This window comes from Ylistrum balloti, unplaced genomic scaffold (genome assembly GCF_031769215.1).
Source record: "Ylistrum balloti isolate Yb309-2 unplaced genomic scaffold, AGI_CSIRO_Ybal_v1 Utg369852, whole genome shotgun sequence".
NCBI classification, from domain to species: Eukaryota; Metazoa; Mollusca; class Bivalvia; order Pectinida; family Pectinidae; genus Ylistrum; species Ylistrum balloti.
Window position 1 is genome coordinate 377194 of NW_026782004.1, and position 18957 is coordinate 396150.

The 18957-nt window shown below is 34.9% G+C and overlaps 1 protein-coding gene and 1 long non-coding RNA gene across 2 annotated transcripts; one reads left to right on the plus strand and one right to left on the minus strand.

The window, feature by feature from the left end:
• Positions 1-594: 594 nt before the first annotated feature.
• On the plus strand, positions 595-4664 carry LOC132545695 (uncharacterized). Its single transcript, XM_060209385.1, has 3 exons — positions 595-898; positions 1356-1819; positions 4443-4664. Exons 1-3 carry the CDS (start codon positions 595-597, stop codon positions 4662-4664), a joined length of 990 nt encoding a protein of 329 aa, XP_060065368.1.
• A 2438-nt stretch (positions 4665-7102) lies between these two features.
• LOC132545724 (uncharacterized) lies at positions 7103-8386 on the minus strand. The gene is made up of 3 exons (XR_009554047.1): positions 8318-8386; positions 8058-8136; positions 7103-7257 (listed from the first exon to the last, which is right to left on the minus strand). It is a non-coding gene; the product is annotated as an uncharacterized LOC132545724 (long non-coding RNA).
• Between the last annotated feature and the right edge of the window lie 10571 nt (positions 8387-18957).

Sequence of the window (18957 nt, forward strand, 5' to 3'; positions counted from 1 at the left end):
GATCGTCAATCTCTCCGCTATTTCGCTATTTCTGAATACCTACCAAGATAAAATGGAGAATTGGCCAATTGTGTCCCGGTTGTTTGTCCATTTTTTAATTTCATCATAACCAATTTCTTTTATAACGGAAAGTCTGTAGGCTGAGTTGTCATCTTAAACCAGGTAACGGTAACAAATATTTCAAAAATTTTCCGACGGGATATATGGAAGAAGGGAAATAACTCTTACATACAAATGGAGAAATACATGTTCATTGAAACTTAATCTTTCGACGTCATTAACATCATAAAAAGTAAATGTTTACAATATTGTCCTTTGATAGAAAAATTTACAAGGAAACTCCTGAAAAGGTACAAGGAGAGTAAGACCGTGTGTGTTGAGCTGTGAGTTTTGAGACAATGTATTTTCTGTAATCTTTATTTTCAGTTTTGGTTTCAATTCTCTGAATTGTATATTTGCTTTGTAATTTCACAAAACGGAAATGTGTTCATTTTCTAAAATTAATTTACGAAGTATATTCGTGCAGTGTAAAACACATAGAAATACAGTGTTTTGTTGACTAAGAAATCATATGTATTTTATCTACTTGTCATTATGGAGGTGTCATCTACTTTAGAGACAACAAAACCCATCCGATTAAAGCCTTCGGATATATGTTTTAGCCAGAAAGAAATCTACCATCGATTTCGGCGGAGGTCTTATCACGGACACCGCACCATTGGTGAGACATTAGACGACATAGTGGAGGGTCGGCTAAATGTAACGAGTTTGCCGACAATTTCTTTAAAAAAGGAAGAGGAAGAGACGGATGGAAATGGCGCCGACGGTGAGAAGAAAGTTCGATGGATCACCGCTGATAACCGTCGCCTTTGGATTTTTAGACATTTGGAGAGACTGGGTACGTTTTCCACGTTGTCAGAATAGTATTTTGAACACAATAATAAACTAATGAACTAATATATTTAAAACGTGTTTTGGACATTTTTATTTGTCAGCATATCTACTCTCAAATTTCTGTAGTAATGATGATGATTCCCGTTAATGTCAATATTATCAGATACATATGTATATTTTATTACACTACGTTATTGAATAACTTTGTTTAACATGATTACTTACAACAACCGTACCTGTATTGATACAACCAAATCAATACAGTCCATTATATTGACAAAGAAATAGCGTTACTTCGACGCACTTGAGTAATGAGAGTCACATAAGAAACAAGGCCAGTAACAGATTTGTTATTTAAGTGTTTATCATGGTTTTATGATTATGGGACGTCAAATTTCTCAGATTTGCTACAAAAAAAAAGAAGAGAAAAACTCGGGATATCAATATATTTTTTTCTACAGGTAGATGTAAAGATGTTCCATTCGAAGAAGTCACGTACATTAGCTCCATGAAATTATCTTCACAAAACCGTGGGGCTTCTGTTGAGATAAAAGACCGGGAGTTACCAGGTGGATTTTGGTACCAGGCTCCAGATGTTACACACATTGATCCAAAGAGTGTTAAATTCACCAAAATCATTATCCCAATGTCCTTTACTGCTGAGACTCATCCAGGGGTCAAAGTTATGTCGCTCGTCGAGAAACTGGAATGTGGAGATCTGGAATTCCAAAGTGTACCATCGATCATTGTTTGGGATGACGACATAACAAAGCGAGTTATCGACGGAAACAGGCGTCTGTGGGCATTCCAGAAAGCAAATCAGTCTAAAATTGCAGCAATTGTGATCAAAGATCGACAACTCCTGACCAAGACTGTTCGAAGGATGACAGGAAACAACCTGACGGATATAACTGGTTATACCAAAGTGCCTAGCAACCTGATTTTGCAGCTGTCCTTGCATCAGCATCTGAATGGCCTGACCCCTCTGATCTTATGTGAGTCGTGCCATTCTTAAAACGAATCAAATTCACAATTAATTTTAGGGAAGCAGTTGTTCTGTATAAAGACTAACGAAGAGTGACTTGACCAACGCTGCATGAGACCAGAACACGGTGCACGAGATTCTTGTTTTTTCATTCCTCCATTTACCAGAGCTGCGCATTGTACCGTGACTAAATTTTCGATACATGACAAGGTGTAATATGACCTAATTACTCAATCCACAAAGTTTCACTTTATTTGGAGAACGCGTTTTCATAATATCAGAATAACTATTACCCTGCGTTTTTTTTTATCCTTTCAGTATATTTTACTATGCAATTACGTTCTGTAGCCCAGGTAGCCGGTTATTACTGAAATAAACTACTAGTTCGTATTGTTCTAGCCCGGTAAAGTTTGGTTGTTCAGAGCTGTAACTTATAACATTTGTTCAACATTTTAATTATGTAATTTGCGCCAATTCGTAGGTTAACGCAAGTCTGTCATAAGAGTTATTCCCCTTGTTTAAACACGGTCAGGTCTATAATATATACATGTATGTGTTGGAGGGCGAGAGTTTATTGTCTTTTTGTATTTTACATTGCAGGGTTTTTTCTGTTATTTATCATGGGGCAATAAAATGGCGTGAGAATCCACCCAGTGGCCCTTGTGTTTATGTGCAATAATCTAAGAACTGTAACACGAAGAAGACGTAGTTGTTGGTCTAGAAGAATTGGTATGTAATTATGAAGTGCTAGGGAGGGTGATTGGAGATTTTAATAATAGATCATTAATAATAATAAGTCTACAATTATCAGAGGTACCAGATAAATGGACAAGTGCTCTGGAGAATGGAAGCCCTGTATATTGTATTTATTAATTGTATATATTTCTAGTAGACAGAAGATTGCGCCTGGACTGGTCGCCTGTGCGACAGCTCTGATCGTTATTGACGTCTTAAGAAATCCTCCGACACACAGCTTACGTGAGTGTTCCTGATCCTGTTTCACAATTGATGTGCAGTTTGCATAGTGGGGAGAAGGTAAATCTCGGTGTTTCTGTTCTGTACGATAAACTTTCTATACATATGTTCAATACACAGCCACCGACATCAACTCACGGAACTCCTTCAAAACACTTGGCCTTTGGTACCATATGTCTTGGATTGCTTTTGAGTGGGAACATTGAGATCAACCCTGGTCCTACAAATATCAATTCTTATTATCAAAATGCCCGAAGTGTAACTAACAAATTACACACTATGAACTCCAACTTCTGTCCTACAGACTATGGCATTATAGCTTTGACGGAGACATGGTTACATGATGGTGTTTTTAGTAGTGAATTATTGGATACCGATCATTTTAACATCTTTAGGAACGATAGAAACACTTAAAAAAAGCTTGTGGTTATGATAACATATCAGGTGTAGTTTTTAAACAATGCGCCGATGAGTGATGTGTTCCACTGTGTAACATTTTCAACAGTTCATTATCCGATGGTATCTTTCCAGATATTTTTAAAAGAGCCAAGGTCATCCCAATTTTTAAATCTGGAAAACGTAATGTAGTTTCTGATTACAGACCAGTGTCATTACTACCAATTTTATCTAAAGTTTTCGAAAAACTGGTCGATGTTCATTTTTCAAATTTTATTAATACGCTTATCTGCGATGAGCAACATGGTTTTATGCCTAGGCCTACCGTTTCTAACCTTGCATGTTTTACCGATCACATTTCTAAAGCATTTGATAATAAGGTTGAATTGCATGCTGTATATACTGATTTTTCAAATGCATTCGATAAAGTAAACCACAAATTTATTGCACAAATTAAAATCGTAGGGTTTAGAAGGCAGCCTTTTAATGTGGTTTACACCGTACCTGGAGTTAAGATTAAAGCGTGTTACTGTCAATGGGGCCACATCCGGTTTGCGTCATGTAACTTCCGGTGTGTCTCAAGCATCGATTATCAATATCAATATTTCCTATTCGTAAATTTGTTTAACGAAATTGGTGTATTATTACATAATTAATTTATGCAGTAGTTTAAAAGTAATTTCTCAATACGGTAATAAGATGCATGTCATATAAAATAAAACTTACAAAAAAAGTTTATGTAATTTATTTCCGTGTGTTCAAAACTGTCCTACAACCATCAACACTACAGACGATGTTCCTGTGAAAGTTGGTCACCAACACAATCATCTACCTGATCATTTCCAGGAAAAGTTCAGTAGATCATGAACATCATAAAGAAGAAGTCCATACCCGCCATCTATGATGAAGAAGTCGACAACTACAGACACATAACCAGGTAGCTGAGAGACAACTGATGGAACAGCTTCAAACCTAACATCCTGCAAGACATCCCTCTACCACTCCAGAAGAAGGAAGCTCTTACCAAAGCTACCAGCAACCTCCCCATCCCCTCCGTCCCTACCACCAGTAACCTCAGAGCCTTTGCAGCCGCTGACATACTATACTGTGACGGGACGTTTACGGCTAGTGTATAGCCGTAAAGTCAAGACCAATAACCAGCTGTACCCGCTTGTATTTGCTCTGCTACCAGAGAAGCCTCTACACCAGGCTCCTGGAGAAGCTGAAATCTGTGATAGAGGAGCAACGACTACTACTCAACCCGACTAATTTTCCTTCGAGTCTGCTGCCCAGAATCCATAGCATTTTTCGCTGTGTTATACTCCCTCTCAATCCTCCGCACCATGTAGAAGACTACTGGTTCAATGCACCGGATGACGTGGAGGATGTCGATCAGCGTTCATCCAATGGATGAAAGGCGACAGGCCGGTTTGGAACCACTACGACAATGACTGACCTAGAACAACCAACAGCTTAAAAGGGTGGCACAGCAATCTTAAGAAGAGAATCCCCCCATGGTCACCCTAACATCTTCACCTTCATTCAAGTACTAAATCTAGATTGAGAATGATATCACATGGATTCAGCTTGATGCCGGAGGACTGTCTGTACCCGAGAGAAGACGATAACGACTACTGAATGCCCACCTGATCTAACTGAAAACTCAGCTCCAAACAATAAGACTACATGAACTATGGTGACAGGGTGACCTATTTACTCCACATTGAATAGATTTGTGCTGTTTTAAAAAAGACATTAAAATCAATTAAAATGTACACTGAGTAATCCTGAAAATGTTGACATGTAAACATTTGTATTGCGGGAAGTTTACGTTTGAAAAAATTTAGGTACAACACTCACGTAATTATATTTGCTTTGCAGTATGTAGTTTAATTATGTACATGGTATGTGATTATGTGTTTTTTGTCATTCAATTCACGTTGTATCGTACATAGTATTATTTTACTAGATAGAGGTTTGAACTATTTTCTTTGTGATAAAAATTGGATGTAGGTCAGAAAATGTGAATCTAATTTAATATATTTAAATGAAACTTTATAGTTGTTGTGCTATTACCTAAATACCTATATTTATGTATAACACACTAGAAAAAAGTCCAGAGTTGTATGCAATGTAGGTAAGAGATTATCTATATTTAGAATTTCATATTTAATATTACCTAATTTAACTTTTGTTGTACTTTGACACATTCACTTGCATTACATGTAATTACCTGGATTTCTAATAAACAATTTAAGTTTATAAGTTTATAATGACTTCTCTTTGTAATTACTTTCTTAAATAAACAAATTTTGTTTCTTCCAAGAATTTTTTTTACCTAGATTTTCAGTTTTGGGACAAACAGGGCTAAACCATGAATATATACTATAGTCCTAGTAACCATAGATTATTTCTTGCTAGTGTTTCGCGCAAATGTTCGAATTCTCTAACATATCTGCATTCACCATTGTGCAGGCAGATGATTCCATATAACAACAACTCTAATGTAACAAAAAGTCAAAATAATTTATCATCAAATGTATATAATAAAAATTCCATCAAAAACATCACAAGACCTACACCATATGATATATATATATATATCCATAAACTACATAACACTATAGAACCAACAGAAAAAATTTCTGTCAATACAGACAGCAAAATGTCTCTATCCATGTCTTACACTAAAAGTTACGCGTCTTCTCTTTTAAAGCATGAACCGTTCCATAGATATCGGACACAGTTTCAATGTTATACATGTACTTGTGATTGTGACAAAAAAGACCAAACACTACAAAATACCGCTAAATGATCAGGTAAACATGACAGAATGACTTCAATTGTGAAAATTATCACTGTTGTTCAGTTTCTGAGATGGTCATGGTCAGATCTAAGCATTTCTACAAAACCAGCGATATGATTGAATTCAATCTTGTCACCACTAAGTACAATTTTATGCAAGCAATTTAGATTAAAACTATCCATCTAAATCAAATTAAATACAGTAAATTGTAAATCAGGTGTTTTCTAACGATTCTTTAAGACTGAAAATTTTTTACCCTGAACCAACAGATATCTTTAGAGAAATATTTGCATACAAACAAAAAAGAGTAAGGAAATTGATTAATCAAAAATGAATCAAACTATTGTTATGTTAAAAATTAAATATCATCAATAGTACTCCACAAAAATCTGTGAAAAAAAGAAGCTTAGTCCTCTTCCTTTTGAGTTGATGCCATACTGATCTTTTGACAGATAATTACGTAGTGTCAATTGCACAAGTAGGCATCTTGTGACACAATTTCTGGAGGAATAAAAGCTAGCCTTTATAATTCCTCTATATATTGTCACTGGGTGTTCTTTGTTTTAAGATACAGTATCATGTTAAGTGTGTATTCAACAAAATAAGATGTGATTTTCCAGTGTTAAGAGGTGGTTAACCAATCGGTACTTCTCAAGTAATCATGTTACCTTGTAACCTTTTCAAAATAAATACACGAAGTAATGATTCAGGTCAATATTGGTTTCTCGAGTGATATGCTAATCACTTAAACACAGTTAATTACCATGTTTGAGCCCATGCTACAATCTGTCAAACAACATGTGACATAAACTCTGAGTAATGAAAAATGAGATATACCTCATACAATTTTTGCATCATTCAGTACACAAGTTAAAATTTACAGGATATCTAGATCTGTTGCCACTAAACAGAATTTTTTTTTTTTTGACATCTTGTTAAATATCAATCCAGGCTTCAATTCAAGTCCCATAATTCATTCTCTTCTGATGATGATTCCTCAGAGACATTTTTAAAGACAGAATGTTCATTTTTAATCCACTTCTATATATATATATATCTTCTTTTGACCATTGCTGAAGAGCTGACATCAAATAATGTAACTCAAACCTCTGATTACTTATTCAATTTTCCAATGGTGAAGTTCATAGTGAAACAAAGACAGCACTGTCTTAGGAAGCTGGAAATGCTGACCCAGTAGCACCTGCATGAAATAAAACAGAAAAAATACCACTGAAGAACAAAAAGGGAATGAAATATTTACTATCAGTTTAAGCATGGATTTCAAATGTTTAATGATTTAATTATAGGGAAGCCATTCATGAAGACTAAGCAAACATGAAGGCTAGGACATTCAATTGAAAGGCATTTCATATATTAGATGTAGGAGAACTAATGTGGTGTCTAGTGAAAGGTCATTAAGAATTAATGTGCTTAATCAGATCTAAAAGGTCGGGTGCAAGATCATGATTGCTATGGAGATAATGGGACATACTCTACAAATAATGGAAAATGAAATGCAACTAAAACTATGTTTAAGACCTCTAAAATTTTGTACGAGTTAAGTTGATATGACCTTTGAGTGATCAAGCAGTTATAGCTTCTATTTGATCATTCTAGTCCAAAGTGACAGAACAAGGTATTTACACCTGTTTTTGGTAAAGTGCATATGACATCTCATTGATCAATTTTGCTTCATAAGGTAATTTTATCAGAAAATATATTTCACTTAAACAAGACAATGTGACCTTGACATTGAACGTGCTGACCTTGACCTGTGATAAGACATTTCCTCCTTTGATTCTAGTTCACTTTCTCCATACTGTTAAAACAAATGATTTATCAGAAAAAATATTCCAAAGGCAAATGTGAACATTGACCTGAAGACCTTGACCTGGAGTCAGATGTCGTCACATTTGATTTCAGTAAATTTTGCATCATGATGCCATAAAAGAATATATAAGAATATATAAATAATATGTTTTTACAATAAGTGACACTGACCTGTGACTTCTGGACTAGACAAGCCATCCCAAACAAGTTATTTTCTTGGCCCAGCAGAGCTTGAGATATTAGGCAGCGACTGGAAAAATGGAGAGATGGGTTAAACAATCTCATTGCTATATGCCACCCACATCTTTGATGGAAAGTCCTGATTCAGTTAAAAATATTTCATTATGTAAGATCATTAAAGCAATTTAAAGGCAGAATCACATTGAACATTTAAGTTTTCATGTCTGACATTTGTCTAACATAACCTTTACCTGGTAAATTGCTATAATGCTACAGTGTTATGAGAAGCTTCCAATAGTATTATGGTCTGGCTTAATGAACATGACTTCCACAAAAACTGAAACTAAAAAATAGGAATGTTTTGTTAACCGTAAAGGTTTACATTAACAAACACGCTCTGTATGTTATGTATACATTTACAACATGAATGTTTGTAAACTGACTTCAAATGCTACCTGTGCTAAAGAAATCCAATGTCATAAAGAACTTACTTCAAATTAAATACTATCCAAACTCTCTTTCAAAATTGATAAGATGTGAAAGAAGTGTTCAGAGCAAACTGATGGACAAAAATCAGCCAAAGTACTTTAATGTAGATGAAAATTCATGTCTATAGTATTGCACTTAAAGTATCTTAATACCACTGCAACAAGGACACTGAGTATTGCTGAAGCAACATGTCCCCCCACCAGCCTCCATAAGCTATTACATTGTAATAATTCATAAAAATGGTATTGTTTGGTGTTAATTTTGAAAAATAGAAAAGAATGCAATAAGACAGTAAATGATTTTAGTGTAACAGTGCAATAAATAAGTATGACACCCTGACAATAACCATCTCACCACTAATGTTGTGGTCATTTGTAAAGGGATAGAGTCGCTAAAGTGCTGCTAATAATTTTCTAAAAACAGTAATGGTGATTTTGTCCAAACAACCCTGAAATTCAAACTTATCAAAGATATTTTGAAGCTTTTTTTAATATTTTTAAAGTATGTGAAGTTTGATGAGAATTCCTCAAGGTAATCTAGCTGGAGCTCTGATAACAATTTCTGAAATTACTAATGGTGACTCTGATAATTTGATGCTTTATAACTTTGTGAAGTTTGATGAGAATCCAACAACTAATAAAGCTATTAAAAGTGCTGACAAGGTTTTCCTAAAACAGTAATAGTGAACTTGATCTTTACCCAATAACAGTGAAAGACGAACTTGTTCAAAATATTTGGATGTTGTAGAGGAGTGTGAAGTCTGAAGAGAATAGACTTGATCCTATGAATATGCAATTTCCTTTAAAAGTGGCCGAGAGCGACATCTGACCTATAAACTTTGCCGATCACCACCTAAATCTAACCTGGTACTTGATGTGAAACTATTGTGTGAATATCGACAAAATCTTTTCAAAAGTTCATAAGATATCTTGTACTTCTCTTTTAGATATGGATGCATATTCAAATTAATTAATATCTAACACTCCGCTTAAAGGTTTCAACCAAATGAACTTATTATTAGTACCTTAAATGTGCAGGTTTAGTGTGCACTCGGGTATAGAGCACAGGTACATTTTTGGGGTCAGATTAAAAGAAAAAAAAAGGTATATGTATGATCAGCGAAAGGTTACTATTGTTAAGTATTGGCTACAATTTTTGAATACAGATAATTGTATATTAAGAGCTTGTTATTACGAATTAGTTGATCTTGATACCAAGAAGCCTAATTGTAAGGCAAATTGGATTTTTCATATGAAACAAGATTTATTTAGATTTGGATTTTGGTGATGTATGGTTGGCACATGGTGTTTCAAATGAAAGGTATTTCTTACTGATATATAAACAACGTATACAGGATATATTTATTCAAGACTTAAGAAGATTTGAAAACTCCTCGAAGTGTACATTGTATACACATATAGTTGATCGGTTTGTTACACAATCGTACCTCAACAAACCAATAACCATGAAAATAAAAATGATACTGTCTAAGTATAGGCTGAGATCACATAAGTTGAATGTTGAAACGGGTAGATACCATGGTGTTAATATTTCTCAAAGAATATGCACTCTGTGAGACAGTAATGAAATAGAAGATGAAATTCCTTTATTTTACTATGTCCATCTTATTCAGAATTACGTATATTATATAGCAAGCCTTACTTTTATAACTGGCCATTCAAAATTATTCAACTATTATCTAGTAATAATGTAAAAACTCTCAGGAATTTTGGCAGGTTTCTGATTCATGCTACAACAAAAAGAAAGGAATTATTAAATACTTTAAATATTTTCTACTTAATTTATTCAAGATGTTTTTGAGCAGTTGAGTGTTTCTTAATTAATGTATACATTTTCATTTGTCAAAAGTAACACTTCCGAGTACTGGTGTTTCAGAACACCGCGCTGTTTAAAATTTGCTTGATATCTATGCGTACTTATGAATTTTGTGTCTTAATCTTATTGGTTATGGCTAATGTTCCCCGCCATCTCGTGTAAATGTAAATGTTATTATTTGTATGTATATTCTCAATCTTGTATGCGGTTACATACGGAATGAAATAAAATTGAGTAGAAATATTGATGAGTGGTTACCGCAGTGCAACAGTCAATGTTTAGATCCATCAATAATTAGGAAACCACAATGAGCGTGACCCTACCACACTGAATTATCTTATGTAAACAAAGTCACGTAAGTGCCTGAGTTAACAAGCATGGAAGGCTAGACTAATTGGATAATTAACGGTTATTAACAGGTTACACGTTGAGTCTGAGTAGATTGATGACATCCGGCTTGGGCAGAATGCATGCCATTGGTCAGAAAACTATGTCCTTTTAACAGTCTGAAAATGTTCAATTCTACCTTGCCATGAAAGCTGGTGATATGTTCGGTATTGGTATGATCTTTCATGGTATCTTTACCCACCGTGGTGTCTGCAGGTACTTAATGATATATAGCTTACATCTACTTTGATATGGGGTAACAGCGAACATCATTTACAGCCAAAGAGAAACTGGATGCCATTGACTACGCCAAAACATTGACATCAAAGAATCCAACATTCAGTCATGGAAGGAAAAGAAGAACGCCTGAAGTCCCAACCCCTGACCAGAAAGGCCGACAGAGATAGATAGAGAGCTGTATAATTTCGGGCCATGCAGGTAAATTGGATAGGTCTAACACTTACAACAGAGAAGTCAGACACCTATCTAACACTTACAACAGAGAAGTCAGACACCTGTCTAACACTTACAACAGAGAAGTCAGACACCTGTCTAACACTTACAACAGAGAAGTCAGACACCTGTCTAACACTTACAACAGAGAAGTCAGACACCTGTCTAACACTTACAACAGAGAAGTCAGACACCTGTCTAACACTTACAACAGAGAAGTCAGACACCTGTCTAACACTTACAACAGAGAAGTCAGACACCTGTCTAACACTTACAACAGAGAAGTCAGACACCTGTCTAACACTTACAACAGAGAAGTCAGACACCTGTCTAACACTTACAACAGAGAAGTCAGACACCTGTCTAACACTTACAACAGAGAAGTCAGACACCTGTCTAACACTTACAACAGAGAAGTCAGACACCTGTACAACAGAGAAGTCAGACACCTGTCTAACACTTACAACAGAGAAGTCAGACACCTGTCTAACACTTACAACAGAGAAGTCAGACACCTGTCTAACACTTACAACAGAGAAGTCAGACACCTATCTAACACTTACAACAGAGAAGTCAGACATATTGTGTTGACATATACAACACCATCAGAGCCTGATATATATATATCATGAAACTTTCAAAGAAATTATTTACAGTAAGATTTTACAATATGTCCAGGATCTGGATTCTGATCTTCTTCTCCAGCTAGAACATCTTATTGGTATTGAGCAGTATCTAATACTTAGATTCTTTACCATGGACCATCTCTTCCAATCCACACATCCATCCAAACATCTTGATGCCATATACTCCACTCCTTGTATGTGTTGTCCAATATGAAAGCTGAAAAAATAATGTATGTGTACAGCACATAAAGCGTAAATTCAGCAAAACCAAATTTTAGGGAACATTTTCTTGATTATATTAGAGCACCATGCTAATACTCTTATATTAAGGAATTTAAGCTTCAGAAATCATCCTTTTTTTGGTATTGAAATATTAACATCAGGCTACGGAAGCACTATAAATAAGACAAGATATCAAGTACATTTACTGAGAATTCAGGTCTTACAGACATTGCTGTATATAGTAACATCATATACTAAATTTAGTCCTTAACAAATAACTGCTCATCTAAAATCCACTTTTTCTAAGCTTACCTACCCTACTGATACAGTATCAATTTGCATTTTCTACCTCTTTGATTGATGATTGCTATGTATTGTTTTGTAAATATATTACTTGTTGGGATGGAGTCTTTAGCTACAAATTACCACTGTTGCTGAAAGAGCTATTAAGATTTTAAATCTGGCAGTCTTTCGGCAAATTCTACACATTTTCCACTGACCCTATATATTTTGAAATGATGATATAACCAAACTTGTCAAACCACAGAAAATTTTTTTAGCATGCTGTCGTGTATTCAAAGCAGTTGTTCTGATCCTACTTATCAAAAGCAGCAGTCATACTTTTATTTGTCAAACTACAATGGGTTATTACCTTACAGCATCTATCCCAGGATTAAGGTTTTGTTGAGGTATACCATCCATAGTATTTAATTGATAATTTGTCCAATTATTGACCAATAACATTGTAACTGAAAACTTGTAAATTGTTTGAACTGTGCGGTACTTCCTATGTTAGTTTATGTCATCTTTTCTAATCTTTCACTTAAAGATGTGAGATGAAAGCTTCAGGTTTGCACAGTGTTCTTAAAAGAAAAGCATGTTTTATTTTAAGTATCAGTATAACAAGAGGCCAAATGGCCTTGACCATCATCTGAGATAAGCAACATGGAATATGAAGTTTCAAAGGTAAAAAGCTTTCAAATGTCATGAAAAAGAAATCGTGACACTGATGATAGTAAGCCAGTGTCAATACATGCATATCATCAAAACCGATATCCTAGACTAATATAATAATTCTTACCAAGTTATTTCCAGCAGGAAATAAATAACGTTATGCTCAAAAAAGCAAATTTTCTATAAAAATTACAGTAAAGTTCACCTCCTCCCCAAGAAGATATGTGAGACTCATTTTGGTAAATAAAGCACCTTAAGATGCTTCCATTCATGAAGAGCCTAATAAGTCTAACAGTTTGAGATATTTCCAATGGAAATTACACAAAGTATGCTCAAAAACCTATTTTGCCTATATAAACAATAGTACACTTTACCCCCTCCCCTTGGGGAAATGTGAGACCCTGGGGCCTTGAAATTCAAAATTTTGTTAAAGTACTATAAGCCACTTTCATCCACGAAGAACATTTGATTCTACCATATCAGGGTGACAAGTTGAAGATTTTTGAAATTTGAGTAATTAGACAATTTTGGTGGGGACTGTATGATTCACTACTTTGGTTATCTTAGGCCAGGGAATGCTTCTGCAAAATTTTGTTAACGTTAGATTATGATCGTTCATTCAATCTCTCAAAAAAACATTACAAGTGCAAGAACTACAAGGTAAAAATAAATGATAGTCACAGCATACCAACTTAATTTAAGTTCATACAATTCATAATTATGTTCATTGCAAATGACAACAACGATGAATAGAACAAGCTATTGTAATCTTTTAACAACACTCAAGTTACATCTATGAGACTTGTGGGCTGCTCCATGCTTTGGTTGTCTCTATTGTATATTATGTATAGGGTAAGTTTTTCACTCTATAATTAATCATCTAATAGTCAAATATTACCCAAAATGTTGTTGGCAATGTAAATGCAACTCATAATAAAGTAATTTTGGAATAAAATTATAGTTGATATACATGTAATTATAAAAAGATCTGCTTGCAAATATTTCACAAAAGATTTCAAGGGTCATCAACTTGCAATTGTATTGATTTTTATCAAATTAATAACACCATTTACTGTTTGAATGAATCAGATTTGTTCTTGCAGGTTATTAAGAAATCATTTCCATTGCAAATAAGGTCGTTTAATTTAAATCTAATTCGAAGTTATATTTTAATGCAGAAGATCTTAATTAAGTTTATGATGTTCTGAATGGAGCTTGTGATAACTCATTACAAAACATGTTTATTTTGATGAAATCTAAGATGTCCATTTTAACTCATATTAATGTACCATACTGATGTTGATGTAGTACAACAGTAATAAAGTTTAGCAATATACATATATGTATACATCATGTTTAAAGATCAAAATCTATATCTGAATCACTAGTTACTTACCTTTTGAAGTGGGACAATAGTAGTTGTACAGCAACTGGCAGGAGGACACATTAGCATGTACTTGGGTATGAATTCCATACTTCTGCTACAACAAACAGAAACACACCTCTGAGGACAATAGCATCACATGTAGCCCTGTTTATATGCTTAATTGCTTAACTAAAAGTTGAAGGCAACAAATTCACTACATCAGAGCAAAAGCATTCTCAGTTCATGATCAATTGGCAATAACAGATCATTACACATAGCAAACTTAACAACAATTCTCGCACAACTATCACCAAGATTCAAACAAACATACCCAAATTAGCTACAGCACATTTTGTCTTTCATCTGTTTACCATCTCGTCACACTATTTCACCTTAGTGTAGATAGGATTACAGTACAGTGTACAGACCAAAAAGCTTTATGATTCCTTACAATCTCTTAAGCTACATCATACATCAGTGCTAGTGCACTTCACTCTGGTCATTTATCTGATGAAGATGACATCACACTCAAATCTTACTTCACACATGAACTAAGATCTATACTGAATTCTGTGGTTAAAGGTATAACTGTCTACTCACCTGTTACTTAAGGAGGGTGCATCATAATGGGCATAATTGGTTGATTTTATAAAAAAAAACAAAAAAAAAACAAGAAAAGGTAAATTCTCTATTTGACTCAATAACACATATATGTCTTCAGCTTTTGAATTTACCCCCAATCAATTTTACAAATAAAACTATAATTGTGACTGAAGAAAAAATCATATTTTTCTTTTGCTTGTCCCAATTTATTTTGCAAAAAAGGGCCCCCTATTTTGCCTTCATGAAGCCAAATACCCCATCAACTGTGAAAGCGAGTGCAATTACAATTAATAGTAATTGCTCCTGTGAGGAATTCGGATTCTATCTAGCAAATCACATTCCCTATCCTAGACATACCAGAATCTCAAAAAAGAAAGTTTCTACACCCTCCCTGCTTAGTGCTCAGTTTTGTGGTAATGTACCAATGTAGGCCCTGGATGGCAGGTTTGAAGTCTACATGGGGGAGTTGCTAGGTACTGGCAACAGGTCCATAGTTTTCTTCAAGAACTCCAGCTTTCCTCCACCATCCAAACTTGGCATATCCACAAACTACTCCGGCTGTTAATAGAATGTAAAGCAACGATTAAACAAATATGTAATATGTGACCAAGTGGGGTGTCCTGCTGGGGGCCTTGTAGTAAACTGTGGTAGCATAATCAAGTCAGCTTCAGTTTATTCTGAAGGGTTCTCAATATTTATCTATGTTGGTGGTGATCAAGACAAAAAAAAACAATAAAATTTCATGCCCAGAGCCTTTCAGACTAAGCTTCAGCTATACTACAAATAGGCTTATATAAAAATATAACTGCCTCCCACAAACACAAGCTCTCGACCAGGGACGTCAATGACTGAACACATGCACCCACCTCACATATATCGGAAGGCCGTCCTAAATTACCATAACTGTTGATATGACGTAAAAACTACAGGCAAGATTAGGATTGTAAAGAAATTTAGTTGTATCATACAACGGCATCTCTGTTTGGAGTATACCTAACATTAGATACTGATATTACATACCGGAGGCGGAACCAGTTTAGAAGTGTACCGCTATCGCTTATTGCTATCAGAAAGACCCTTGAACATATAAGGCATTTATTTATCACTATATAGGTCAACTTGCTTCAATCATTATTAAATTCTGATGTATTACGACATTCGTAATGAGATAGAACCAATTTACATTTCCTGTGTTTGAAAACAGCGCCTAGGTCAGCCATCTTGAAAGCAACTGTCGTCAACGTTATGAGTCGAGCGTTGCGGTTGGCTCAGATAAGAACGAGAGAAGCAGCGACAGACATCGTCTGTACAGCGCGTCGGGTACAAATTGACGACCGCACGTGGGACGAAAGACCGAAAAGGCCGTAATAGTGGCCGTAAAACCCGTTAAATAAATCAATGATAAGGGAAAATTAAGAATACAAAAAGGAATAAAAAAAAGTATTCATCTCTGCATCCCACTCTCTTCCATCGCTTCCTACATCTCATTCTCTGCTAATTTTCCTGGTTTTTTTCTCGTCCACTAAAAGACCGAAAGGCTGTAACAAATGAAAATTAAGCAAGAGAGAATAAAAGTTATCCACTGAAAGGCCAAAAGACCGTAATAGTGAAGGTAAAATCCGTTAAATATATAGATAAATAAGTTGGTCTATAATTATGTTATTGTCTGTTTAGGTATTTAATTACGATAGAGTGTTAGATAATAGTAATAGTGACAATTGTAAATAGATGTCTGGTTATTTTAAAGATATGAGACATAAACATATGATGGCTTTTATTATTAAAATTGTTATTTCATATTTATTTATTGCGTAAGCTCAGCTTATTTGTTGAACCCTGATATAAATAGACCTTTATTTTGTACACATTTCTGTGAAATTAGACGATCTCTTTTTTTATATATATATTCCTATATGAATTATCTCCCTTTGGAATGATTTTCATTGTTACAAGTTAATATATATTCGGACTGTTTTCAACTCTTTGATTGGATTTAAACATATTTTATCAGTTACAGATAAGTGGACCAAAGACAAGTTGTAGCAAATTAAGAACTCTTAACGAAATTACAAATAATTAACATACTGCACGTGACACATATTTATACTATTAACATGAAAATATGTCATTCGTTGACGTACAATTGTACAATTACTCGTGACAAAAATGGCTCTCCATAAGCTTGCCACTTTTATCTGACTTCACTTTCACCAAAATACAGCTTAAATTTTAAGACACTGACCATGTATTCTCTGTTTATCCTGCGACTGGCGCTGTCATTGTTGAAATACACCTGCCACATTCATTTTTGCTGTATTCTGCAGTTTCCAGCTGTATTTTATCACGTACATTAATTCGACACAATAACTTTCTGAATTTGAGTTGTTGTAATAAGCTACTTTTCATGTTGTTATGAACATGTCGTTTATGAAAATGGCTGATAAATCCGTTGAAGTTTGGAATTATATTTCCGCGTGGATCAATTACAGTTAGGCGTACGCCATCAGGCAAACTTCAGAGTAATCAGAGATCGAACATTTTTCAATCAATGTTGCAGGATAAACAGAATATAATGTCAGTGTCTAAAACACTTTGTATAAGCTGGGTTTTGGCTCGGGACAGAAAAACAAAAGTGACTCACCTTCGCCAAAATAAAGCTTATATTTTCAGACACAGACTTTGTATTTCTTATACATGGAAGCAGCACCCATTCGCCAGACCCCTCTCCTGCTATACAATTTACCAAACAAACTGACTATGAAATAACATTTGCATTAAATAAATATACCAATGACTTATTTTTATCCAAAACCACGCAAATTACCTTCTCTGTTTCGTCAGTGCAGGCCATGGCTATACTTCAAGATGGTCCCACCTGAGTGGGCTCATATTGTCTGCTGTCGTCGATAATTGACAAAGCCCGTGGCATCATCGACATATCAATGTAAGATTCAAAACACACCTGCTGGAGTCTCTTCAAGACTGAACCATAAACAATGAACGCTTATCAAGACTACACTGAGAAGATATTGCTGAAATAATTACAAGAATTAGAAGAACGTGACAAACATTGGTCCTAGTTAGGGTCAATCATATCACGGACTTATTATACGCGATCATGTAACATAATATTACAAAATGGAAAACCTCCCTTAAACATTACGTAATAAAGTACATTTTACCTACAAATGCCATTGACATTAATTAATCGGTAATTTGATCTGGAAATCCACACTACAAATTATCAATGGGTACAAAACGTGAAGCTGGTGTATCATCCAATTAATGGTCTGACCAATGTAATCCCTTCTCTCAAAGGACCTTATCAACATATTACATATATGGTCAACCGTGGTTTGGGAGCATCGTCCTCCCGACCGTATAGCGATATTTTCAGCTTTCATGACTCAGCTATACCGCACTTTGTGGGTCTATAGTAAATGAGTTTGCATGTCCTTTTAACTGTCAACAGGATGACGTAACAGTTTCTGAAGAACATTTAGGCAGGTCGCCAACGCCGCCAACACATAGCCATACCTAATGTATGGGTCGTAGTGAAAACATGAAGTGACATGGACAACTTTTTAATCATTCACATCACGTGTGATGCAAAATGGTGAATTTGAAAGTGTCAATTCTTACTTACTGATCCAAATTAGTCATAATTCAGAACACAGGTAATGCTCAAACTGGTCAAATGACTGATTTGCCAGACTGAAGAGGTGTAACGCAGTACACTATATATAACCCTCTCATTTGGCCGTGGATGGGTTTTAGTAAAACAGAGACGTATATATCACGTGATATATACGTCTCTGGGTAAAACGAGGGATAAAAAAAAAGATGCATGTCATTTTGTCTAGGACATTGTGATAATTAGTACTTTAATTTCTCGTGTTGCTGATCTTTTACTTAAACTTCTGTTGTTTTTAGTTTTAAGTCTGTTTGATGATGA